The sequence below is a fragment of the Anomalospiza imberbis genome, assembly GCF_031753505.1.
Source record: "Anomalospiza imberbis isolate Cuckoo-Finch-1a 21T00152 chromosome Z unlocalized genomic scaffold, ASM3175350v1 scaffold_410, whole genome shotgun sequence".
In the NCBI taxonomy this organism is placed as follows: domain Eukaryota; kingdom Metazoa; phylum Chordata; class Aves; order Passeriformes; family Viduidae; genus Anomalospiza; species Anomalospiza imberbis.
Window position 1 is genome coordinate 1 of NW_027099372.1, and position 24,752 is coordinate 24,752.

A 24,752-nucleotide genomic window follows, 5' to 3' on the forward strand; every position below is an offset into this window, starting at 1 on the left:
CCAGGTCGGGCCCCAGATGGACCCGTCCGATTGAGGAGTCGCCGTGACAGGAGCAGCAGGACAACAACAAGGGCTGAGAGGCCCAGGCGAAGGGAGACACCTTCACGGGCATCCCCCGGACGCAGCCGCGCCCGCCAGCAAGGTCGGGCCCTAAGTGCACCTGTCCGCCCCAGGAGTCGCCGTGACAGGAGCAGCAGGACAAGACCAAGGACTGAGACGCCCGGGCGAAGGCAGACATCGCCACGGGCATCCCCCGGACGCAGCCGCGCCCACCAGCAAGGTCAGGCCCAGAGCCCACCTGTCCAGTCCAGGAGTCGCCGTGACATGAGCCACAGGACAGCAGCAAGCGCTGAGAGGCCCAGGCGAAGGCAAACATCGCCACGGGCATGCCCCGGACGCAGCCGCGCCCGCCAGCAAGGCCGGGCCCTAAGTGCACCTGCCTGCCCCAGGAGTCGCCGTGGCAGGAGCAGGAGGACAGCAGCCAGCGCTGAGAGGCCCAGGCGCAGGGGGACGCCGTCAGGGATGTCCCGCAGGAGCAACCGCTCCCGCCAGCGACGTCGGGCCTCACCTGGGACCTCCAACAGCAGCACCTAGTGTCGTCTTTTCTTTCTGGTCCGTCTGTTCGCTGCCGAAGTGAAGGTGAGAACGGTCCGTACAGGGACCTTGAGATTTGCAGGTCTGTGAGCAAACCGAATTCGCTCTTGGCATTTCTACTGCAGGAAAGTAGTCTTATGCTAAATACCTTGATTTCTGTCTCACCATGTATTAAGTGAAAAGTCACTTAAATGATGTGGCTAATTAAAAAGGACTCTTGTTCCTGCCTTTAGACTCCAACCTCAGATGCTTCCGCACTGCTTTCTCTTGAAAGTGAAGCACTCCTTGATGGGCTTGGATAGGGTTAGGGAGACATTCAGAGCAAGGTGGCTCTTAGGGAAGCTCTCTTGGAAAAGGATGTGTGCTGTCTTGCTATCCTTGAGCAATCTCATTCAGTAAAGCCAAAAGGAAGAAGAGAGAAGAGAGTGACACACTGCCTCAAGCGCCTGAAGAAATCGATCACTATATTGCTGCTGATTTCAAAGACTTGCTTGGACCTTGAAAGAACAAACCAGAAAAGACAGTGGAAATATCCTGGGACAAAGAGGATGCGCAGGACTCTGCCCCCGATGACCATTTGGGACCTTTGCCTGAGAATTAACTCAGGCCCTCGAGAAGAGCCTGCAACTTCGTAACTCCCCGGGAACAAAAGCGTTTTAGTGTGCCGGTGTGGATAACATCACGTGGTGTTGTCCAGTCAGCTAAACCACGACATCTTTGTCTGTTACAGGAGCAGCTACTTAACTCTATGTAAAGAATGTATTTAAGAGAAAGAGTGAATTTAGAGACCTCTCCTCATAGCGGATCCAGAACCTTCTCCGAAGAATTTGTTAGATTTTCATTATTTTCCGGAACACCGAAGGAAGCAGACGGGTACCAGATAGAAAATACGAGGAAACCAATAAACCTTTTACTGCTTAGAAGCGTGTCACTTTTGTTCCTCGAAGAAGTTGCCAAAGAATGTTACTTTCAAAATCCCTTCAACGATCTAACAGGAAAAAATATTGGCAAACCCTGTTAGGCAGTGTTTCCGAGCTGGGGCTGATGGTCTTGGGTGCTGGGGAGCCACGGGAAGGCTCCAGTCCTGACTGTCCGGCCAGGCTGAGGCCATTGAGCTCCGGCTCATGCCTGGCAGCTGTAAGGGCAAGCGGGAATGCCAAAGGCTCTCATGGACCCAGGCCAGGCCGGAACAGAGCAGAGCCCCCAGCCCTCCAGGAGCGGACGGGCTCTGCCAAGCCCGGCCTGGGCACTGCCCCCAGCCCAGGGACACGCGGGTGCTCTGCCCGAGAGCCGTGCCCAGAGCAGCAGAGCTGTCACGCCCCAGCTGGTTCTGGTCAGAGTGAGAAGCCAGCAGCGGCCGTGGGTGCCCTGGGCAGCACAGGAGCTGTTGCCAGGGCCTGGGGAAGCACAGGAGTCAGCCTCTGCACGGCGACACAGCACGCAGGCTGCAGGGGACAGAGCCAATGGCAGCGGGCATGAGCACCTCTGCGGGGCTCTTTGGCTGCAGCAGCATCGGCCCCAAGGGCTGCTCCGTCCCTGCCTGCCTGCCTGCCTGCCTGGCTGATGGGCAGGGCCGGAGGCCTTGCAGAGCAGGGGCCATTGCGGGCACGGGTGTCCCAGGAGCTGCCCCCCGGCCCAGCTGGGCCCCACTTGGGGAGGAAGGAGGCTCCCAGCCACGGCATGGCTGAGCAGCTCCTGCCTCCCCCTGCCTCTGCCCTGGGCCCCACATCGCCTGCCACAAGCGTCCCTGGGCCAGGCTGTGGGAGGGCGGCTTTGCCCTCACCTGGCTGCCGGGCACCAGGGCCCTCCTGCTTGCTGTCGCGCATGGCAGCTGTCGGCGGGGAGTCCCTGTCCAGAACTGCCACAGTCTCCTCCAGGTGCTGGTCCTCTCTCTCTGTGGGAGAAAGAGGAGTGTGGGGAGTTTGCAGAACAGGCCCAGGGCCACGAGGGCACTGCTCCCTGCTCAGCCCCGCGTGAGCCCTGCTCCCGTCCGCCTTCTCCTGCCGTCGTCGCCTCGAGGAACACCGCAGACGGCTCCGCTTGTTCCTCCGCCGATTCTGGGAAGGGAGAGGCAGGTGAGCCTGCAGCACAGGCCCAGAGCCCCGAGGTGTGGGGTTCCTCTGGTCGCTGGGCAGCAGCGTCCCTGCCCTGCCTTCTCCTCCCGTTGTCAGGTCGCACTGAGCCACGGCCTGAGCCCAGCGTTGCCTTTTGGGGCCAAAGGAAATCTCTGCTCCTGCTTCTGGCACAGGGCATTCTGCCAGCAGGTCAGGGAAGGCTGTAGCCCCCGAGAGAGGCGTGAGCAGTGGAGGAAAGCCAGCATCTCTCCAGTCTTCCAAAAGGGCACTAAGAAGGAGCCAGGAAACTGCAGGCCCATCAGCCTCAGCTCCATCCCCAGAAAGGTGACAGAATATCTCCTCTTGGATGTCATCTCTAAGCGTGTGGAATAGCAGGAAGAGAAAACTGGATGGGCTTAGCAGCTGTTCTGCAGGGCAAACAACTGAGTTCGCAGAAGAAGAAATTCATAAAATACGGGTTTATCCATGGCAAGGACGCAAACAAGGCCGTCCGCATGGAAACTGGAAAACACGTCAGGGTTACTTGTAGTTAGAGGACACGTGCCTTAGTCGGCAGCGTACGTGCCTTAATAATTTGTGGTAAGCTCTTGCCGATGAATTATTGACGTTAAATGCTTTGCACCAATAGAATACAATAAGCTATTGCTTTGCCCATTGAATAGGATGAGCTGTTTTGATGTAACTAGTGGCTTAGGATCACACTTTTTTAGGGGTATAAAACTTGAGAACAACTTGTAATAAAGAAGAAGCCGTTGTTGTCACTGCACAGGTGTATGTGTATGTCTCGTGTCCATCTCTACTGCGACAGAAAACCATGCTTGGCCAATCTCATAGCCACCTCTGCTGCACTGACTGGCTGGGTTTGTGAGGGGAGAGCAGTGGCTGTTGTCAGCCGGGACTCCAGCAAGGCTTTGTCCCGGCCTCCCTTATCACGGTCATGGGGCAGCTCAGGGACAGTGGCGTGGAGAAGTGGGCAGTGGAGCTCCAAACCCAGACAGCTGCGAGCTCAGGGGGCCGTGCTGGGGCCACTCTTGTTTGCCTTATTCCCCAGCGACCTGGCAGAAGGGACGGAGCGCTCCCTCAGCACGTTTGCGGATGGGACAGAAGCGGGAGCAGGGGCTGGTGAACCACACGGCTGTGCTGCCTTTCAGTGCGGCCTGGACAGGCTTGAGAGTTGAGCAGAGAGGGGCCTCGTGAAGTTGCACAGGGGAAAGCCTCTAGAAGAGCTTGAAGCTTTGTAATTACCAGGCAGCAGAAGTTTTCTAGTATAGAGGAGTGTATAACGTCATCTTGTGATGTCCAGTCAGGGAAACCACTGCATCTCTTTATGTTAGAGGAGCAGTTTCTTGTAGGTATGTAAAGAAAGCCTTTGAGAAAAACACTGACTTCAGAAACTTCCTCTAATATTATGTTGGATTTCCATGATTTTCTGGAATGCCAGGCCAAGCGTAAGGATTCCAAAAGGAAAGTGAAAGCAAATTAATAAATCTACTTGTAGAGGTCAGAAGCATTTCCCGTTTGTTCCTCGAAGAAGTTGCCAATGTTACTTTTGAAATCCTTTCAAAGATCTAATAGGAAAAAGCATTGGCCCCAAGTGTTAGCCTGTGTTTCTGAAGAGGAATATGCTTTTTGTGTCAATTCAATGTTTGTAGCAGGGTTTGGGTTTTTTTTTTTTTTCGTGTGTGTGCTTTGAATGTGAGTCTTTGCAGGACTTTGAATAATTCGATCATATACCCAAGACAACATTTTACTGTGTCCTGCTGTCCAGTGCTGAACAGGGTTGAGACAGAGCAGGTAGCTCCGTGTCTGTATGAAACTTGCAGGAGCAGCACCAGGAGCAGCAGCAGAGCAGTGCCCGATGGTTGCCTCGGGGCCTGGCATTTGACCCTGCACTTGCTGCAGGAGTCCCTGCCTGGTTCCCTGCTGACCAAACCTTCGCAGCCATCCCAGAACCTGGGTTCCCAAGGGGGCCGCCTCAAGTGGTTGCCAGGCACCTGAGGCCATGGCTGCCCAATGTTGGCTGCACGATGCTGATGTCAGCGTGGCCATTGTGACCCGTGCGACCAAGGCCACAAGAGGCAACGCTGGGCTCAGGCCGTGGCTCAGTGCGACCTGACAACGCGAGGAGAAGGCAGGGCAGGAACGCTGCTGCCCAGCGACCAGAGGAACCCCACACCTCGGGCTCTGGGCCTGTGCTGCAGGCTCACCTGCCTCTCCCTTCTCCGAATCGGCGGAGGAAGAAGCGGAGCCGTCTGCGGTGTTCCTCGAGGCGACGACGGCAGGAGAAGGCGGACGGGAGCAGGGCTCACGCGGGGCTGAGCAGGGAGCAGTGCCCTCGTGGCCCTGGGCCTGTTCTGCAAACTCCCCACACTCCTCTTTTTCCCACAGAGAGAGAGGACCAGCACCTGGAGGAGACTGTGGCAGTTCTGGACAGGGACTCCCCGCCGACAGCTGCCATGTGTGACAGCAAGCAGGAGGGCCCTGGTGCCCGGCAGCCAGGTGAGGGCAAAGCCACCCTCCCACAGCCTGGCCCAGGGACGCTTGTGGCAGGCGATGTGGGGCCCAGGGCAGAGGCAGGGCGAGGCGGGAGCTGCTCAGCCATGCCGTGGCTGGGAGCCTCCTTCCTCCCCAAGTGGGGCCCAGCTGGGCCGGGGGGCAGCTCCTGGGACACCCGTGCCCGCAATGGCCCCTGCTCTGCAAGGCCTCCGGCCCTGCCCATCAGCCAGGCAGGCAGGCAGGCAGGCAGGGACGGAGCAGCCCTTGGGGCCGATGCTGCTGCAGCCAAAGAGCCCCGCAGAGGTGCTCATGCCCGCCGCCATTGGCTCTGTCCCCTGCAGCCTGCGTGCTGTGTCACCGTGCAGAGGCCGACCCGGACATCTGCGGCGACCAACTGGAGAAGTGCGGGCTCTGTGCCCACGCGTTCTGCCTGGTGAGTGGCTCTGGGTGCTCCCTCCACCATTGCAACGGGCAATTCCTGCCTCTCTCTCCTCATCTGCTCGTCCCCTTTGCTGCAGTTCTTTGCCACTCTACTTTCTCGTCAAGAGAACCGTCGTGTCGGACTCATGGGGTTTCTTCCTCGAGATATCCAAATTGCAGTCTGGCGGGCGGCACAAAAGGTGAGCGCCTGACAAGAGCAGGGAGATTTGTGCCAGGCGAGGTTTGCCAGAGCTGAGCCCAGACACTTGGAATGAAAGGCCTGCCCTTCCGGCCAGCTGGGGGACAAAGTCTGGCTCCCGGCAGCTGCACCGAGGCTCTGGCACAGGAGGCTCCTCCACCAGACGGCTCTGTGGGCTGAGGCCCAGCAGTGGCCACATCCTACGCCCTGCCCGGAGCCGTGGGGCTGCCTGGGGAGGCCCCGAGGCTGCTGCTGATGGCGCTGCTTGGCTCTTTCCAGCGCTGCTGCGTCTGTGGCCAGAGCGGGGCAACCATCATGTGTTGCAAGGAGGACTGTGACAGATGGTTCCACCTGCCCTGTGCCAAGGAGGGCGGCTGTGTCAATGTATACGTTACCCCATACAGGTACCTCCTCGCCCCTTCTGGCCACCCCTGTGGAACGGTGTTGCATTTCTCACTTTGCCCATCCATTTTCCTCCAGCTCCTTCTGCCCTGAGCACCGTCCAGAGCAGGACGTGGAGGCGACTCCAGAGCCGGGCACCGACTGCCCCATCTGCATGGAGCCTGTGGAGGATAGAAAGACCTTCCGAACCCTGGTGTGCCCAGCGTGCAAAAGGGCCTGGTTCCACAGGGACTGCATCCAGGTAGGAGCCATCCCCTCAGCCCCGGGCCACAGCAGGTGCCCAGCGGCACCAGGGCCTTGCTCACCCTGCTTCTGTTTGCCCTGCAGGGACAGGCCATGCGCGCTGGTCTTTTTTCCCTCCGCTGCCCCCTGTGCAGGGACACGGGAGAATTTCTTGTACAAATGTTCATCGTGGGGATCCGAATCCCTTTCAGGTTGGTGTCCTTCTGCCTGGCTCCCAGGACAGGAGGTGCAAGTGCTGTGCTGTGCCAGGCCCTGCCCCAGCAGTCCTGGCCCTGCCCTGTCCCGTGAGTCTGGGCTTCAACTTCACGCAGGACTTGGAAAAGCGCTGGAGAAAGAGCAGGGACAACCTGTACCTCCATGAGGGCACGACATCAGAAACTCATCAGCTTTCCCTTTCTCCATCAGACTGCCAACATGGGAGGACAACGACGCCTTTGCGGATCTAGGAGAGCGGCACAGCAGGTGCAATGCCAGGGACTGCCTTTACCCGGGAGGCAGGGAGGAGGCAGAGGAAGAGGGGTAAGTTGGGAGCTGCACCTGAGGCTCTGCAGGGTACGTGTGTCACTTCAAGGGCTCAAGGGGGAAAGAAAGAGAAGAACGTGTCTGGACAATCCTGTGCTGTGGACACGTTGTCCATGAGCCCCTTTGCCTCCTCAGGCCCTGGGAACTGCTCCTGTGCTCCTCCTGCGCTGCTGAGGGCACCCACAGGCGCTGCTCTGGCCTGAGAAACCGCATACAGAGCTGGGAGTGTGACAGCTGTGCTGGTCTCGGAACGGGTATGAGGCAAAGCAGCCGGTGCCCCTGGGCTGGGGACAGTGCCCAGGCCGGGCTGGGCAGAGCCCCTCTGCTCCTGAAGGGCTGGGGGTTCTGCTCTGGCCTGGCTTGCCTCGGGCCTGGGTGGTCTTTGACATTCCTGCTTGGCCTTACAGCTTCCAGGGATGAGTCAGAGCTCAGTGGCCCCAGCCGGATCAGACAGTCAGGACTGGAGCCTGCTCATGGCTCCCCAGAATCTGAGGCCATCAGCCCCAGCTCCCGCACCCCGGTGCCATCGGGGCTGGATCCCCAGTCTTCCTCTGCAGAGCCCAGCGGCCGCAGCAGCCAGCAACACACAGCATGGCAGCAGTCTCTGCCGTCTTCCTCGCTGGCCACCAGCAGCCCCAGCACATCAAGGTCAACGTACAACAACTCCCCTGACTCTGGGGACAGGGTCCATTCCAGACGTGCTGGGCCCGGCCGCAGGCGAACCCGCTCTCGCCAGCCAGGTCGGGCCCCAGATGGACCCGTCCGATTGAGGAGTCGCCGTGACAGGAGCAGCAGGACAACAACAAGGGCTGAGAGGCCCAGGCGAAGGAGACACCTTCACGGGCATCCCCCGGACGCAGCCGCGCCCGCCAGCAAGGTCGGGCCCTAAGTGCACCTGTCCGCCCCAGGAGTCGCCGTGACAGGAGCAGCAGGACAAGACCAAGGACTGAGACGCCCGGGCGAAGGCAGACATCGCCACGGGCATCCCCCGGACGCAGCCGCGCCCACCAGCAAGGTCAGGCCCAGAGCCCACCTGTCCAGTCCAGGAGTCGCCGTGACATGAGCCACAGGACAGCAGCAAGCGCTGAGAGGCCCAGGCGAAGGCAAACATCGCCACGGGCATGCCCCGGACGCAGCCGCGCCCGCCAGCAAGGCCGGGCCCTAAGTGCACCTGCCTGCCCCAGGAGTCGCCGTGGCAGGAGCAGGAGGACAGCAGCCAGCGCTGAGAGGCCCAGGCGCAGGGGGACGCCGTCAGGGATGTCCCGCAGGAGCAACCGCTCCCGCCAGCGACGTCGGGCCTCACCTGGGACCTCCAACAGCAGCACCTAGTGTCGTCTTTTCTTTCTGGTCCGTCTGTTCGCTGCCGGAAGTGAAGGTGAGAACGGTCCGTACAGGGACCTTGAGATTTGCAGGTCTGTGAGCAAACCGAATTCGCTCTTGGCATTTCTACTGGCAGGAAAGTAGTCTTATGCTAAATACCTTGATTTCTGTCTCACCATGTATTAAGTGAAAAGTCACTTAAATGATGTGGCTAATTAAAAAGGACTCTTGTTCCTGCCTTTAGACTCCAACCTCAGATGCTTCCGCACTGCTTTCTCTTGAAAGTGAAGCACTCCTTGATGGGCTTGGATAGGGTTAGGGAGACATTCAGAGCAAGGTGGCTCTTAGGGAAGCTCTCTTGGAAAAGGATGTGTGCTGTCTTGCTATCCTTGAGCAATCTCATTCAGTAAAGCCAAAAGGAAGAAGAGAGAAGAGAGTGACACACTGCCTCAAGCGCCTGAAGAAATCGATCACTATATTGCTGCTGATTTCAAAGACTTGCTTGGACCTTGAAAGAACAAACCAGAAAAGACAGTGGAAATATCCTGGGACAAAGAGGATGCGCAGGACTCTGCCCCCGATGACCATTTGGGACCTTTGCCTGAGAATTAACTCAGGCCCTCGAGAAGAGCCTGCAACTTCGTAACTCCCCGGGAACAAAAGCGTTTTAGTGTGCCGGTGTGGATAACATCACGTGGTGTTGTCCAGTCAGGTAAACCACGACATCTTTGTCTGTTACAGGAGCAGCTACTTAACTCTATGTAAAGAATGTATTTAAGAGAAAGAGTGAATTTAGAGACCTCTCCTCATAGCGGATCCAGAACCTTCTCCGAAGAATTTGTTAGATTTTCATTATTTTCCGGAACACCGAAGGAAGCAGACGGGTACCAGATAGAAAATACGAGGAAACCAATAAACCTTTTACTGCTTAGAAGCGTGTCACTTTTGTTCCTCGAAGAAGTTGCCAAAGAATGTTACTTTCAAAATCCCTTCAACGATCTAACAGGAAAAAATATTGGCAAACCCTGTTAGGCAGTGTTTCCGAGCTGGGGCTGATGGTCTTGGGTGCTGGGGAGCCACGGGAAGGCTCCAGTCCTGACTGTCCGGCCAGGCTGAGGCCATTGAGCTCCGGCTCATGCCTGGCAGCTGTAAGGGCAAGCGGGAATGCCAAAGGCTCTCATGGACCCAGGCCAGGCCGGAACAGAGCAGAGCCCCCAGCCCTCCAGGAGCGGACGGGCTCTGCCAAGCCCGGCCTGGGCACTGCCCCCAGCCCAGGGACACGCGGGTGCTCTGCCCGAGAGCCGGGCCCAGAGCAGCAGAGCTGTCACGCCCCAGCTGGTTCTGGTCAGAGTGAGAAGCCAGCAGCGGCGTGGGTGCCCTGGGCAGCACAGGAGCTGTTGCCAGGGCCTGGGGAAGCACAGGAGTCAGCCTCTGCACGGCGACACAGCACGCAGGCTGCAGGGGACAGAGCCAATGGCAGCGGGCATGAGCACCTCTGCGGGGCTCTTTGGCTGCAGCAGCATCGGCCCCAAGGGTTGCTCTGTCCCTGCCTGCCTGCCTGCCTGCCTGGCTGATGGGCAGGGCCGGAGGCCTTGCAGAGCAGGGGCCATTGCGGGCACGGGTGTTCCAGGAGCTGCCCCCCGGCCCAGCTGGGCCCCACTTGGGGAGGAAGGAGGCTCCCAGCCACGGCATGGCTGAGCAGCCACAAGCGTCCCTGGGCCAGGCTGTGGGAGGGCGGCTTTGCCCTCACCTGGCTGCCGGGCACCAGGGCCCTCCTGCTTGCTGTCGCGCATGGCAGCTGTCGGCGGGGAGTCCCTGTCCAGAACTGCCACAGTCTCCTCCAGGTGCTGGTCCTCTCTCTCTGTGGGAGAAAGAGGAGTGTGGGGAGTTTGCAGAACACGCCCAGGGCCACGAGGGCACTGCTCCCTGCTCAGCCCCGCGTGAGCCCTGCTCCCGTCCGCCTTCTCCTGCCGTCGTCGCCTCGAGGAACACCGCAGACGGCTCCGCTTCTTCCTCCGCCGATTCGGAGAAGGAGAGGCAGGTGAGCCTGCAGCACAGGCCCAGAGCCCCGAGGTGAAGGTCAGATTGAAATCTGCATGGATTTCCACGTACAGTAAGTGGAGAAGATGGTGCAGTCTGCTGTGGTTGCTTTGGTTTTTACCCTAGAACAGAACGTGTTGGTACGAATTTGCCGGCTTGTTGTATTTTGCAACAGCCTGCTACTAAAAAATTGCCTGTCCAGGAAACCTGCACAGATGTGTGAAAAACGCGGTTCACTTTCCTGGTAAACGTAGCAGTTTAATAAAGGACAATAGGATATAAAATTAAGCAAAATTTAACGGCCGGTTGCTTGGCATTCAGCCAAGAGCGCACCCGGCTCTTTCGGAGACCCCCTCTACATAGCTTTTCTTTGCATCAGCCTATAGTATAAGCAATTCTGCGTATTTAAACCTTCCCCCAAGCTAGTTTAGATGTTCCAAGGAGTCTTTAGCCTGGCTCCTCCTCGGGTCCACCCTTTTAGAGCATGCACATGGTTTGGCTGTGGTTCTAGTCTGCTCTTATTATCATCTTCCGCCTGGGCTTTGGTCCATGCTTTCTACAGACGGTAGGTGCTGACAGTTGGCATGTCAGTAGCAGGGGTCTTCATCATACGTTCACTGGATGTTATCCCAAGCAAGCAGGCAGTTCAGTTACCACAGGCGTAACTATATCCGCTATTTCACTACTCTAAGCTAATTTTATAGCAGAAATAAAATATATATCTTTATAGCAACGTTGCTTTAACATTATACATATAGCATCCACTTTCATATTGGTGAAAAGCCAGTACTTTAATATGTACGTGTAACAGATAGATTAGGGATCAGCACCTGTTGGCAAAATGATGACTTCTTTTACTAAGTACTTACAGATATTCTCAGAACAGTCAGAGAGAAAAGGAGAGAGATTTCTACCAGGCTAAGCCTGGGGAAAAGTCCAAGAGGCATGTAAACTAGCCACTGTCTCTCTTCTGTTCATCTTGTTTATAGGCATCTTCTACCACGGTGTGCTACTCATAGTGCACCAGTGGTGTGGAAGGTTTTCACTCTGAGACCAGCCATACCTCACCTTAGCGATCCTGGTTATAAAAGAGGAACGCTAGCTGTTAATGAAGTTCGGATCATTCTTTGCCTTCTGAACTAGGAGTCATTTTCATTGCCGTCCCTGCCTCAACAGCGACAAGTACTTACTACAGAACTAGGACAGAAGGGAGGACTTCTTTTACCAACTCATGGCTTCCCTGGAATCTAAGCCCTCAGCTCCCTTGATGTGGAGTACTGGAGGGAACACTGTACCAAATCTCATCATTAAATTGGTAGCACCGGACAAAGGAATGCCCGACTGCTTTTTAAGAGTTTAACATACTTGCAAAACGATGAAGGTGACCCTTTTCAATGGCAAAACCTTTAGTAGGTTTTTTCAGCATCATGTTTCTCCTGATACACTTATGAGAATAATGTGAAGATTAGGATTCAATATGTTTTCAGCCATCCCTTTCATGCCTATTATCTTTTGACACACCTTCATTTTCCTTTCAATTCTACAGCTTCCCTCTGGTGTTTTAAATCAGGCGCAATATTTTGCTGTTTCGTGGTGCCACTCTCTCGATCTACTGAAGAGGGCCAAGCAATGCCGGGCTGTCAGCAGGCCCCATCCGTCGCTCCTGTGGCCGCCCCGGGGCAGGAGCGGCCCCGGCCGTGCCATGGCAGCGCTTCCCTCGGGTGTCGGCACTGCCGGCCCGGCTCTGCCGAGCGGCCCCGGCCGTGCCATGGCAGCGCTTCCCTCGGGTGTCGGCACTGCCGGCCCGGCTCTGCCGAGCGGCCCCGGCCGTGCCACGGCAGCGCTTCCCTCGGGTCTCGGCACTGCCGGCCCGGCTCTGCCGGGGGGCTGGGGCAGTGCCACGGCGCACGGCAGCTCTGGCCCTGCAGCCTCGGCCAGCAGCAAGATCTGCGCGCTGGGACCCCGCAGCGGCCACCCCGCTTCTCCCAGAGCCCGAGGAACGTCCGCACGCTCCCAACAGCGCGGCGGGAATGCGCTGAGGGAGCCGCGCGCGCTCGGCTCCGGGCGGCAGCCGCCCCGCCCCTCACCCCCGCCCCCCCTTCCCGCCCTCCGGCCCCGCCGCGCGGCGCCAGCGCTGTCATGGCGGCTCTCGCCCACAAGGCCGCGCCCTGAGCCCGGCAATGGTGCCGGGAACGTTCTGGAAGTCTGGAAGGCGCGGGCGGGGACCCGTTGCAAACTGTGCGAGAGGTCCCATTTCCTGAAAAAAGCATGTCCTGTAATGCTTCAGCTTTGCACACGTCCAAGCCTGATCAACAAGAAGAGACATTTAACCTGTGACACACATAGCAGCCTGCAAGCTCGAAGGCCAGGTGTTAGAAAAAGCAAAGTACTTGTTGCTAGAATTGTCTTTTAAGACTCAGGGCTGGGCACGTTTCACTGATCTCAGACCCCGAGGGAAGCTGACAAAGCTTGGGAAGAAGGATGCCTGCTGGTAGTGGACACAAGGGATCCAGAATTTAGGGGCCATAAGGCCACCTGCTAGAACTGCCGAGATAAGGAAAACACTCCTAAAGTCAACTCGGCAAATATGCTGAAATCAGCTCCAGCTGGGTAAAAAAGTGTGATGGTTGCAGGCAACGGGACTTTGGCACCCAAATGATCCTGGGCCTGACCATGGGATGGTTCTGGTCACCAGAACACACAAAAAGTCGGCGCAGTGCAAGCTCTGGGCATTGTGCTTCAAGAACCAGGCTGAAAAAGCTGGTGAGACTGTGCTGCATTCTTGTGTGGTATCGACCCCTTCTCTCTCCTTCTTCTCAAAATCTATTGTAAGCCTGACTAAAAAACCCTAGTTAGAGCCACGCTCACTGCCTTATTCTCTCTCAAAACTTGCAGCAGACTTAGAGGTTTGGTACCTTACAGAGCGGATGTGAGGCCCTGGAGCTGGAGGGACAGACAAGTGATGAAGTGGGCAAAAGTCCTTCTGGAAGACAGGGGGCACAGAGTACCGGTAGGACAGGCAACACCATGGGACGTGGCCTCCTCTGTTCCAAAGGAAGGCAGGGTCCTGGCAGGCCTTCCCGAAAGCGTCTCAAAGGAAGAGGATTTTTTAGTAGCAGGCTGTTGCAAAATACAACAAGCCGGCAAATTCGTACCAACACGTTCTGTTCTAGGGTAAAAACCAAAGCAACCACAGCAGACTGCACCATCTCCTCCACTTATCCTACTAGGAAATCCATGCAGATTTCAATCTGACCTTCACCTCGGGGCTCTGGGCCTGTGCTGCAGGCTCACCTGCCTCTCCCTTCCCAGAATCAGCGGAGGAACAGCCAGAGCAGACAGCGGTGTTCCTCGAGGCGACGACAGGAGGAGAAGGCGGACAGGAGCAGGGCTCACGCGGGGCTGAGCAGGGAGCAGTGCCCTCGTGGCCCTGGGCCTGTTCTGCAAACTCCCCACACTCCTCTTTCTCCCACAGAGAGAGAGGACCAGCACCTGGAGGAGACTGTGGCAGTTCTGGACAGGGACTCCCCGCCGACAGCTGCCATGCGCGACAGCAAGCAGGAGGGCCCTGGTGCCCGGCAGCCAGGTGAGGGCAAAGCCGCCCTCCCACAGCCTGGCCCAGGGACGCTTGTGGCAGGCGATGTGGGGCCCAGGGCAGAGGCAGGGGGAGGCAGGAGCTGCTCAGCCATGCCGTGGCTGGGAGCCTCCTTCCTCCCCAAGTGGGGCCCAGCTGGGCCGGGGGGCAGCTCCTGGGACACCCGTGCCCGCAATGGCCCCTGCTCTGCAAGGCCTCCGGCCCTGCCCATCAGCCAGGCAGGCAGGCAGGCAGGCAGGGACAGAGCAGCCCTTGGGGCCGATGCTGCTGCAGCCAAAGAGCCCCGCAGAGGTGCTCATGCCCGCTGCCATTGGCTCTGTCCCCTGCAGCCTGCGTGCTGTGTCGCCGTGCAGAGGCTGACTCCTGTGCTTCCCCAGGCCCTGTCAACAGCTCCTGTGCTGCCCAGGGCACCCACGGCCGCTGCTGGCTTCTCACTCTGACCAGAACCAGCTGGGGCGTGACAGCTCTGCTGCTCTGGGCCCGGCTCTCGGGCAGAGCACCCGCGTGTCCCTGGGCTGGGGGCAGTGCCCAGGCCGGGCTTGGCAGAGCCCGTCTGCTCCTGGAGGGCTGGGGGCACTGCTCTGGTCCTGCCTGGCCCGGGTCCAGAGGGCCTGTGGAAGAAAGAAAGCCGCCATGGACCAGGGCTGAGGCTGTCGCTTCACAGGGAAACGCACCATGGAGCGGGGCTGGGGCTGTCACCCTCAGGGAAACCCACCATGGAGCGGGGCTGGGGCTGTCACCCTCAGTGAAACCCACCATGGAGCGGGGCTGAGGCTGTCGCTCCACAGGGAAACCCACCATGGAGCGTGGCTGGGGTTGTAACCGCTCAGGGAAACCCACCATGGAGCGGGGCTGGGGCTGTGACCCTCAGGGAAACCCACCATGGAGCGGGGCTGGGGCTGTAACCGCTCAGGGAAACCCACCATGGAGCGGGGCTGGGGCTGTAACCGCTCAGGGAAACCCACCATGGAGCGGGGCTGGGGCTGTAACCGCTCAGGGAAACCCACCATGGAGCGGGGCTGGGGCTGTAACCGCTCAGGGAAACCTGCCATGGCAGCCACCTCCAGAGGCTTTGATGTACTTGTTTCTTGGTTGAATGCCCATCAAAGACCAATCTAGCATCTTTGCAAAGGAGCATGACATGCAAGGCCATTTAAAATTGAGTCTGAACTAATTATCGAGCCTAATTAACAAAGATAAAGCCCGGGGCCGCTCCTGCCCCGGGGCGGCCAGCAGGAGCGACGACTGGGACCTGCTGACAGCCCGGCATTGCTTGGCCCTCTTCAGTAGATCGAGAGAGTGGCACCACGAAGTAGCAAAATATTGCGCCTGATTTAAAACACCGAGGGAAGCTGTAGAATTGAAAGCAAAATGAAGGCGTGTCAAAAGATAATAGGCGTGAAAGGGATGGCTGAAAACATATTGAATCCTAATCTTCACATTATTCTCATAAGTGTATCAGGAGAAACATGATGCTGAAAAAACCTACTAAAGGTTTTGCCATTGAAAAGGGTCACCTTCATCGTTTTGCAAGTATGTTAAACTCTTAAAAAGCAGTCGGGCATTCCTTTGTCCGGTGCTACCAATTTAATGATGAGATTTGGTACAGTGTTCCCTCCAGTACTCCACATCAAGGGAGCTGAGGGCTTAGATTCCAGGGAAGCCATGAGTTGGTAAAAGAAGTCCTCCCTTCTGTCCTAGTTCTGTAGTAAGTACTTGTCGCTGTTGAGGCAGGGACGGCAATGAAAATGACTCCTAGTTCAGAAGGCAAAGAATGATCCGAACTTCATTAACAGCTAGCGTTCCTCTTTTATAACCAGGATCGCTAAGGTGAGGTATGGCTGGTCTCAGAGTGAAAACCTTCCACACCACTGGTGCACTATGAGTAGCACACCGTGGTAGAAGATGCCTATAAACAAGATGAACAGAAGAGAGACAGTGGCTAGTTTACATGCCTCTTGGACTTTTCCCCAGGCTTAGCCTGGTAGAAATCTCTCTCCTTTTCTCTCTGACTGTTCTGAGAATATCTGTAAGTACTTAGTAAAAGAAGTCATCATTTTGCCAACAGGTGCTGATCCCTAATCCATCTGTTACACGTACATATTAAAGTACTGGCTTTTCACCAATATGAAAGTGGATGCTATATGTATAATGTTAAAGCAACGTTGCTATAAAGATATATATTTTATTTCTGCTATAAAATTAGCTTAGAGTAGTGAAATAGCGGATATAGTTACGCCTGTGGTAACTGAACTGCCTGCTTGCTTGGGATAACATCCAGTGAACGTATGATGAAGACCCCTGCTACTGACATGCCAACTGTCAGCACCTACCGTCTGTAGAAAGCATGGACCAAAGCCCAGGCGGAAGACGGTAATAAGAGCAGACTAGAACCACAGCCAAACCATGTGCATGCTCTAAAAGGGTGGACCCGAGGAGGAGCCAGGCTAAACACTCCTTGGAACATCTAAACTAGTTTGGGGGAAGGTTTAAATACGCAGAATTGCTTATACTATAGGCTGATGCAAAGAAAAGCTATGTAGAGGGGGTCTCCGAAAGAGCCGGGTGCGCTCTTGGCTGAATGCCAAGCAACCGGCCGTTAAATTTTGCTTAATTTTATATCCTATTGTCCTTTATTAAACTGCTACGTTTACCAGGAAAGTGAACCGCATTTTTCACACATCTGTGCAGGTTTCCTGGACTGGCAATTTTTTAGTAGCAGGCTGTTGCAAAATACAACAAGCCGGCAAATTCGTACCAACACGTTCTGTTCTAGGGTAAAAACCAAAGCAACCACAGCAGACTGCACCATCTTCTCCACTTATCCTACTAGGAAATCCATGCAGATTTCAATCTGACCTTCACCTCGGGGCTCTGGGCCTGTGCTGCAGGCTCACCTGCCTCTCCCTTCCCAGAATCAGCGGAGGAACAGCCAGAGCAGACAGCGGTGTTCCTCGAGGCGACGACGGGAGGAGAAGGCGGACAGGAGCAGGGCTCACGCGGGGCTGAGCAGGGAGCAGTGCCCTCGTGGCCCTGGGCCTGTTCTGCAAACTCCCCACACTCCTCTTTCTCCCACAGAGAGAGAGGACCAGCACCTGGAGGAGACTGTGGCAGTTCTGGACAGGGACTCCCCGCCGACAGCTGCCATGCGCGACAGCAAGCAGGAGGGCCCTGGTGCCCGGCAGCCAGGTGAGGGCAAAGCCGCCCTCCCACAGCCTGGCCCAGGGACGCTTGTGGCAGGCGATGTGGGGCCCAGGGCAGAGGCAGGGGGAGGCAGGAGCTGCTCAGCCATGCCGTGGCTGGGAGCCTCCTTCCTCCCCAAGTGGGGCCCAGCTGGGCCGGGGGGCAGCTCCTGGGACACCCGTGCCTGCAATGGCCCCTGCTCTGCAAGGCCTCCGGCCCTGCCCATCAGCCAGGCAGGCAGGCAGGCAGGCAGGGACGGAGCAGCCCTTGGGGCCGATGCTGCTGCAGCCAAAGAGCCCCGCAGAGGTGCTCATGCCCGCTGCCATTGGCTCTGTCCCCTGCAGCCTGCGTGCTGTGTCGCCGTGCAGAGGCTGACTCCTGTGCTTCCCCAGGCCCTGTCAACAGCTCCTGTGCTGCCCAGGGCACCCACGGCCGCTGCTGGCTTCTCACTCTGACCAGAACCAGCTGGGGCGTGACAGCTCTGCTGCTCTGGGCCCGGCTCTCGGGCAGAGCACCCGCGTGTCCCTGGGCTGGGGGCAGTGCCCAGGCCGGGCTTGGCAGAGCCCGTCTGCTCCTGGAGGGCTGGGGGCACTGCTCTGGTCCTGCCTGGCCCGGGTCCAGAGGGCCTGTGGAAGAAAGAAAGCCGCCATGGACCAGGGCTGAGGCTGTCGCTTCACAGGGAAACCCACCATGGAGCGGGGCTGGGGCTGTCACCCTCAGGGAAACCCACCATGGAGCGGGGCTGGGGCTGTCACCCTCAGTGAAACCCATCATGGAGCGGGGCTGAGGCTGTCGCTCCACAGGGAAACCCACCATGGAGCGTGGCTGGGGTTGTAACCGCTCAGGGAAACCCACCATGGAGCGGGGCTGGGGCTGTGACCCTCAGGGAAACCCACCATGGAGCGGGGCTGGGGCTGTAACCGCTCAGGGAAACCTGCCATGGCAGCCACCTCCAGAGGCTTTGATGTACTTGTTTCTTGGTTGAATGCCCATCAAAGACCAATCTAGCATCTTTGCAAAGGAGCATGACATGCAAGGCCATTTAAAATTGAGTCTGAACTAATTATCGAGCCTAATTAACAAAGATAAAGCCCGGGGCCGCTCCTGCCCCGGGGCGGCCAGCAGGAGCGACGGCTGGGACCTGCTGACAGCCCGGCATTGCTTGGCCCTCTTCAGTAGATGGAGAGAGTGGCACCACGAAGTAGCAAAATATTGCGCCTGATTTAAAACACCAGAGGGAAGCTGTAGAATTGAAAGCAAAATGAAGGCGTGTCAAAAGATAATAGGCGTGAAAGGGATGGCTGAAAACATATTGAATCCTAATCTTCACATTATTCTCATAAGTGTATCAGGAGAAACATGATGCTGAAAAAACCTACTAAAGGTTTTGCCATTGAAAAGGGTCACCTTCATCGTTTTGCAAGTATGTTAAACTCTTAAAAAGCAGTCGGGCATTCCTTTGTCCGGTGCTACCAATTTAATGATGAGATTTGGTACAGTGTTCCCTCCAGTACTCCACATCAAGGGAGCTGAGGGCTTAGATTCCAGGGAAGCCATGAGTTGGTAAAAGAAGTCCTCCCTTCTGTCCTAGTTCTGTAGTAAGTACTTGTCGCTGTTGAGGCAGGGACGGCAATGAAAATGACTCCTAGTTCAGAAGGCAAAGAATGATCCGAACTTCATTAACAGCTAGCGTTCCTCTTTTATAACCAGGATCGCTAAGGTGAGGTATGGCTGGTCTCAGAGTGAAAACCTTCCACACCACTGGTGCACTATGAGTAGCACACCGTGGTAGAAGATGCCTATAAACAAGATGAACAGAAGAGAGACAGTGGCTAGTTTACATGCCTCTTGGACTTTTCCCCAGGCTTAGCCTGGTAGAAATCTCTCTCCTTTTCTCTCTGACTGTTCTGAGAATATCTGTAAGTACTTAGTAAAAGAAGTCATCATTTTGCCAACAGGTGCTGATCCCTAATCCATCTGTTACACGTACATATTAAAGTACTGGCTTTTCACCAATATGAAAGTGGATGCTATATGTATAATGTTAAAGCAACGTTGCTATAAAAGATATATATTTTATTTCTGCTATAAAATTAGCTTAGAGTAGTGAAATAGCGGATATAGTTACGCCTGTGGTAACTGAACTGCCTGCTTGCTTGGGATAACATCCAGTGAACGTATGATGAAGACCCCTGCTACTGACATGCCAACTGTCAGCACCTACCGTCTGTAGAAAGCATGGACCAAAGCCCAGGCGGAAGACGGTAATAAGAGCAGACTAGAACCACAGCCAAACCATGTGCATGCTCTAAAAGGGTGGACCCGAGGAGGAGCCAGGCTAAACACTCCTTGGAACATCTAAACTAGTTTGGGGGAAGGTTTAAATACGCAGAATTGCTTATACGATAGGCTGATGCAAAGAAAAGCTATGTAGAGGGGGTCTCCGAAAGAGCCGGGTGCGCTCTTGGCTGAATGCCAAGCAACCGGCCGTTAAATTTTGCTTAATTTTATATCCTATTGTCCTTTATTAAACTGCTACGTTTACCAGGAAAGTGAACCGCATTTTTCACACATCTGTGCAGGTTTCCTGGACTGGCAATTTTTTAGTAGCAGGCTGTTGCAAAATACAACAAGCCGGCAAATTCGTACCAACACGTTCTGTTCTAGGGTAAAAACCAAAGCAACCACAGCAGACTGCACCATCTTCTCCACTTATCCTACTAGGAAATCCATGCAGATTTCAATCTGACCTTCACCTCGGGGCTCTGGGCCTGTGCTGCAGGCTCACCTGCCTCTCCCTTCCCAGAATCAGCGGAGGAACAGCCAGAGCAGACAGCGGTGTTCCTCGAGGCGACGACGGGAGGAGAAGGCGGACAGGAGCAGGGCTCACGCGGGGCTGAGCAGGGAGCAGTGCCCTCGTGGCCCTGGGCCTGTTCTGCAAACTCCCCACACTCCTCTTTCTCCCACAGAGAGAGAGGACCAGCACCTGGAGGAGACTGTGGCAGTTCTGGACAGGGACTCCCCGCCGACAGCTGCCATGCGCGACAGCAAGCAGGAGGGCCCTGGTGCCCGGCAGCCAGGTGAGGGCAAAGCCGCCCTCCCACAGCCTGGCCCAGGGACGCTTGTGGCAGGCGATGTGGGGCCCAGGGCAGAGGCAGGGGGAGGCAGGAGCTGCTCAGCCATGCCGTGGCTGGGAGCCTCCTTCCTCCCCAAGTGGGGCCCAGCTGGGCCGGGGGGCAGCTCCTGGGACACCCGTGCCCGCAATGGCCCCTGCTCTGCAAGGCCTCCGGCCCTGCCCATCAGCCAGGCAGGCAGGCAGGCAGGCAGGGACGGAGCAGCCCTTGGGGCCGATGCTGCTGCAGCCAAAGAGCCCCGCAGAGGTGCTCATGCCCGCTGCCATTGGCTCTGTCCCCTGCAGCCTGCGTGCTGTGTCGCCGTGCAGAGGCTGACTCCTGTGCTTCCCCAGGCCCTGGCAACAGCTCCTGTGCTGCCCAGGGCACCCACGGCCGCTGCTGGCTTCTCACTCTGACCAGAACCAGCTGGGGCGTGACAGCTCTGCTGCTCTGGGCCCGGCTCTCGGGCAGAGCACCCGCGTGTCCCTGGGCTGGGGGCAGTGCCCAGGCCGGGCTTGGCAGAGCCCGTCTGCTCCTGGAGGGCTGGGGGCACTGCTCTGGTCCTGCCTGGCCCGGGTCCAGAGGGCCTGTGGAAGAAAGAAAGCCGCCATGGACCAGGGCTGAGGCTGTCGCTTCACAGGGAAACCCACCATGGAGCGGGGCTGGGGCTGTCACCCTCAGGGAAACCCACCATGGAGCGGGGCTGGGGCTGTCACCCTCAGTGAAACCCATCATGGAGCGGGGCTGAGGCTGTCGCTCCACAGGGAAACCCACCATGGAGCGTGGCTGGGGTTGTAACCGCTCAGGGAAACCCACCATGGAGCGGGGCTGGGGCTGTGACCCTCAGGGAAACCCACCATGGAGCGGGGCTGGGGCTGTAACCGCTCAGGGAAACCTGCCATGGCAGCCACCTCCAGAGGCTTTGATGTACTTGTTTCTTGGTTGAATGCCCATCAAAGACCAATCTAGCATCTTTGCAAAGGAGCATGACATGCAAGGCCATTTAAAATTGAGTCTGAACTAATTATCGAGCCTAATTAACAAAGATAAAGCCCGGGGCCGCTCCTGCCCCGGGGCGGCCAGCAGGAGCGACGGCTGGGACCTGCTGACAGCCCGGCATTGCTTGGCCCTCTTCAGTAGATGGAGAGAGTGGCACCACGAAGTAGCAAAATATTGCGCCTGATTTAAAACACCAGAGGGAAGCTGTAGAATTGAAAGCAAAATGAAGGCGTGTCAAAAGATAATAGGCGTGAAAGGGATGGCTGAAAACATATTGAATCCTAATCTTCACATTATTCTCATAAGTGTATCAGGAGAAACATGATGCTGAAAAAACCTACTAAAGGTTTTGCCATTGAAAAGGGTCACCTTCATCGTTTTGCAAGTATGTTAAACTCTTAAAAAGCAGTCGGGCATTCCTTTGTCCGGTGCTACCAATTTAATGATGAGATTTGGTACAGTGTTCCCTCCAGTACTCCACATCAAGGGAGCTGAGGGCTTAGATTCCAGGGAAGCCATGAGTTGGTAAAAGAAGTCCTCCCTTCTGTCCTAGTTCTGTAGTAAGTACTTGTCGCTGTTGAGGCAGGGACGGCAATGAAAATGACTCCTAGTTCAGAAGGCAAAGAATGATCCGAACTTCATTAACAGCTAGCGTTCCTCTTTTATAACCAGGATCGCTAAGGTGAGGTATGGCTGGTCTCAGAGTGAAAACCTTCCACACCACTGGTGCACTATGAGTAGCACACCGTGGTAGAAGATGCCTATAAACAAGATGAACAGAAGAGAGACAGTGGCTAGTTTACATGCCTCTTGGACTTTTCCCCAGGCTTAGCCTGGTAGAAATCTCTCTCCTTTTCTCTCTGACTGTTCTGAGAATATCTGTAAGTACTTAGTAAAAGAAGTCATCATTTTGCCAACAGGTGCTGATCCCTAATCCATCTGTTACACGTACATATTAAAGTACTGGCTTTTCACCAATATGAAAGTGGATGCTATATGTATAATGTTAAAGCAACGTTGCTATAAAGATATATATTTTATTTCTGCTATAAAATTAGCTTAGAGTAGTGAAATAGCGGATATAGTTACGCCTGTGGTAACTGAACTGCCTGCTTGCTTGGGATAACATCCAGTGAACGTATGATGAAGACCCCTGCTACTGACATGCCAACTGTCAGCACCTACCGTCTGTAGAAAGCATGGACCAAAGCCCAGGCGGAAGACGGTAATAAGAGCAGACTAGAACCACAGCCAAACCATGTGCATGCTCTAAAAGGGTGGACCCGAGGAGGAGCCAGGCTAAACACTCCTTGGAACATCTAAACTAGTTTGGGGGAAGGTTTAAATACGCAGAATTGCTTATACGATAGGCTGATGCAAAGAAAAGCTATGTAGAGGGGGTCTCCGAAAGAGCCGGGTGCGCTCTTGGCTGAATGCCAAGCAACCGGCCGTTAAATTTTGCTTAATTTTATATCCTATTGTCCTTTATTAAACTGCTACGTTTACCAGGAAAGTGAACCGCGTTTTTCACACATCTGTGCAGGTTTCCTGGACAGGCAATTTTTTAGTAGCAGGCTGTTGCAAAATACAACAAGCCGGCAAATTCGTACCAACACGTTCTGTTCTAGGGTAAAAACCAAAGCAACCACAGCAGACTGCACCATCTTCTCCACTTATCCTACTAGGAAATCCATGCAGATTTCAATCTGACCTTCACCTCGGGGCTCTGGGCCTGTGCTGCAGGCTCACCTGCCTCTCCCTTCCCAGAATCAGCGGAGGAACAGCCAGAGCAGACAGCGGTGTTCCTCGAGGCGACGACGGGAGGAGAAGGCGGACAGGAGCATGGCTCACGCGGGGCTGAGCAGGGAGCAGTGCCCTCGTGGCCCTGGGCCTGTTCTGCAAACTCCCCACACTCCTCTTTCTCCCACAGAGAGAGAGGACCAGCACCTGGAGGAGACTGTGGCAGTTCTGGACAGGGACTCCCCGCCGACAGCTGCCATGCGCGACAGCAAGCAGGAGGGCCCTGGTGCCCGGCAGCCAGGTGAGGGCAAAGCCGCCCTCCCACAGCCTGGCCCAGGGACGCTTGTGGCTGCTCAGCCATGCCGTGGCTGGGAGCCTCCTTCCTCCCCAAGTGGGGCCCAGCTGGGCCGGGGGGCAGCTCCTGGGACACCCGTGCCCGCAATGGCCCCTGCTCTGCAAGGCCTCCGGCCCTGCCCATCAGCCAGGCAGGCAGGCAGGCAGGCAGGGACGGAGCAGCCCTTGGGGCCGATGCTGCTGCAGCCAAAGAGCCCCGCAGAGGTGCTCATGCCCGCTGCCATTGGCTCTGTCCCCTGCAGCCTGCGTGCTGTGTCGCCGTGCAGAGGCTGACTCCTGTGCTTCCCCAGGCCCTGGCAACAGCTCCTGTGCTGCCCAGGGCACCCACGGCCGCTGCTGGCTTCTCACTCTGACTAGAACCAGCTGGGGCGTGACAGCTCTGCTGCTCTGGGCACGGCTCTCGGGCACAGCACCCGCGTGTCCCTGGGCTGGAGGCAGTGTCCAGGCCGGGCTTGGCAGAGCCCGTCTGCTCCTGGAGGGCTGGGGGCACTGCTCTGGTCCTGCCTGGCCCGGGTCTGGGGGGCCTTTGGAAGAAAGAAAGACGCCATGGAGCAGGGCTGAGGCTGTCGCTCCACAGGGAAACCCACCATGGAGCGGGGCTGGGGCTGTCCCCCTCAGGGAAACCCACCATGGAGCGGGGCTGGGGCTGTAACCACTCAGGGAAACCCACCATGGAGCGGGGCTGGGGCTGTAACCGCTCAGGGAAACCCACCATGGAGCGGGGCTGGGGCTGTAACCGCTCAGGGAAACCCACCATGGAGCGGGGCTGGGGCTGTAACCGCTCAGGGAAACCCACCATGGAGCGGGGCTGGGGCTGTAACCGCTCAGGGAAACCTGCCATGGCAGCCACCTCCAGAGGCTTTGATGTACTTGTTTCTTGGTTGAATGCCCATCAAAGACCAATCTAGCATCTTTGCAAAGGAGCATGACATGCAAGGCCATTTAAAATTGAGTCTGAACTAATTATCGAGCCTAATTAACAAAGATAAAGCCCGGGGCCGCTCCTGCCCCGGGGCGGCCAGCAGGAGCGACGGCTGGGACCTGCTGACAGCCCGGCATTGCTTGGCCCTCTTCAGTAGATCGAGAGAGTGGCACCACGAAGTAGCAAAATATTGCGCCTGATTTAAAACACCAGAGGGAAGCTGTAGAATTGAAAGCAAAATGAAGGCGTGTCAAAAGATAATAGGCGTGAAAGGGATGGCTGAAAACATATTGAATCCTAATCTTCACATTATTCTCATAAGTGTATCAGGAGAAACATGATGCTGAAAAAACCTACTAAAGGTTTTGCCATTGAAAAGGGTCACCTTCATCGTTTTGCAAGTATGTTAAACTCTTAAAAAGCAGTCGGGCATTCCTTTGTCCGGTGCTACCAATTTAATGATGAGATTTGGTACAGTGTTCCCTCCAGTACTCCACATCAAGGGAGCTGAGGGCTTAGATTCCAGGGAAGCCAT

General features: G+C 56.4%; 1 protein-coding gene and 1 long non-coding RNA gene across 2 annotated transcripts; both read left to right on the forward strand.

Annotated features, from left to right (window-relative positions):
* Positions 1–5,506: 5,506 nt before the first annotated feature.
* Positions 5,507–6,717, forward strand: LOC137465638 (PHD finger protein 7-like; the record flags this gene model as incomplete). Its single annotated transcript, XM_068177708.1, has 5 exons — positions 5,507–5,598; positions 5,684–5,785; positions 6,064–6,188; positions 6,265–6,427; positions 6,514–6,717. Coding segments are annotated over 5 exons (686 nt in total), but the record flags the coding sequence as incomplete, so codon positions are not given.
* Positions 6,718–6,824: 107 nt separating this feature from the next.
* On the forward strand, positions 6,825–7,716 carry LOC137465637 (uncharacterized). Its single transcript, XR_010994739.1, has 3 exons — positions 6,825–6,948; positions 7,087–7,205; positions 7,359–7,716. It is a non-coding gene; the product is annotated as an uncharacterized lncRNA (long non-coding RNA).
* Positions 7,717–24,752: the final 17,036 nt, after the last annotated feature.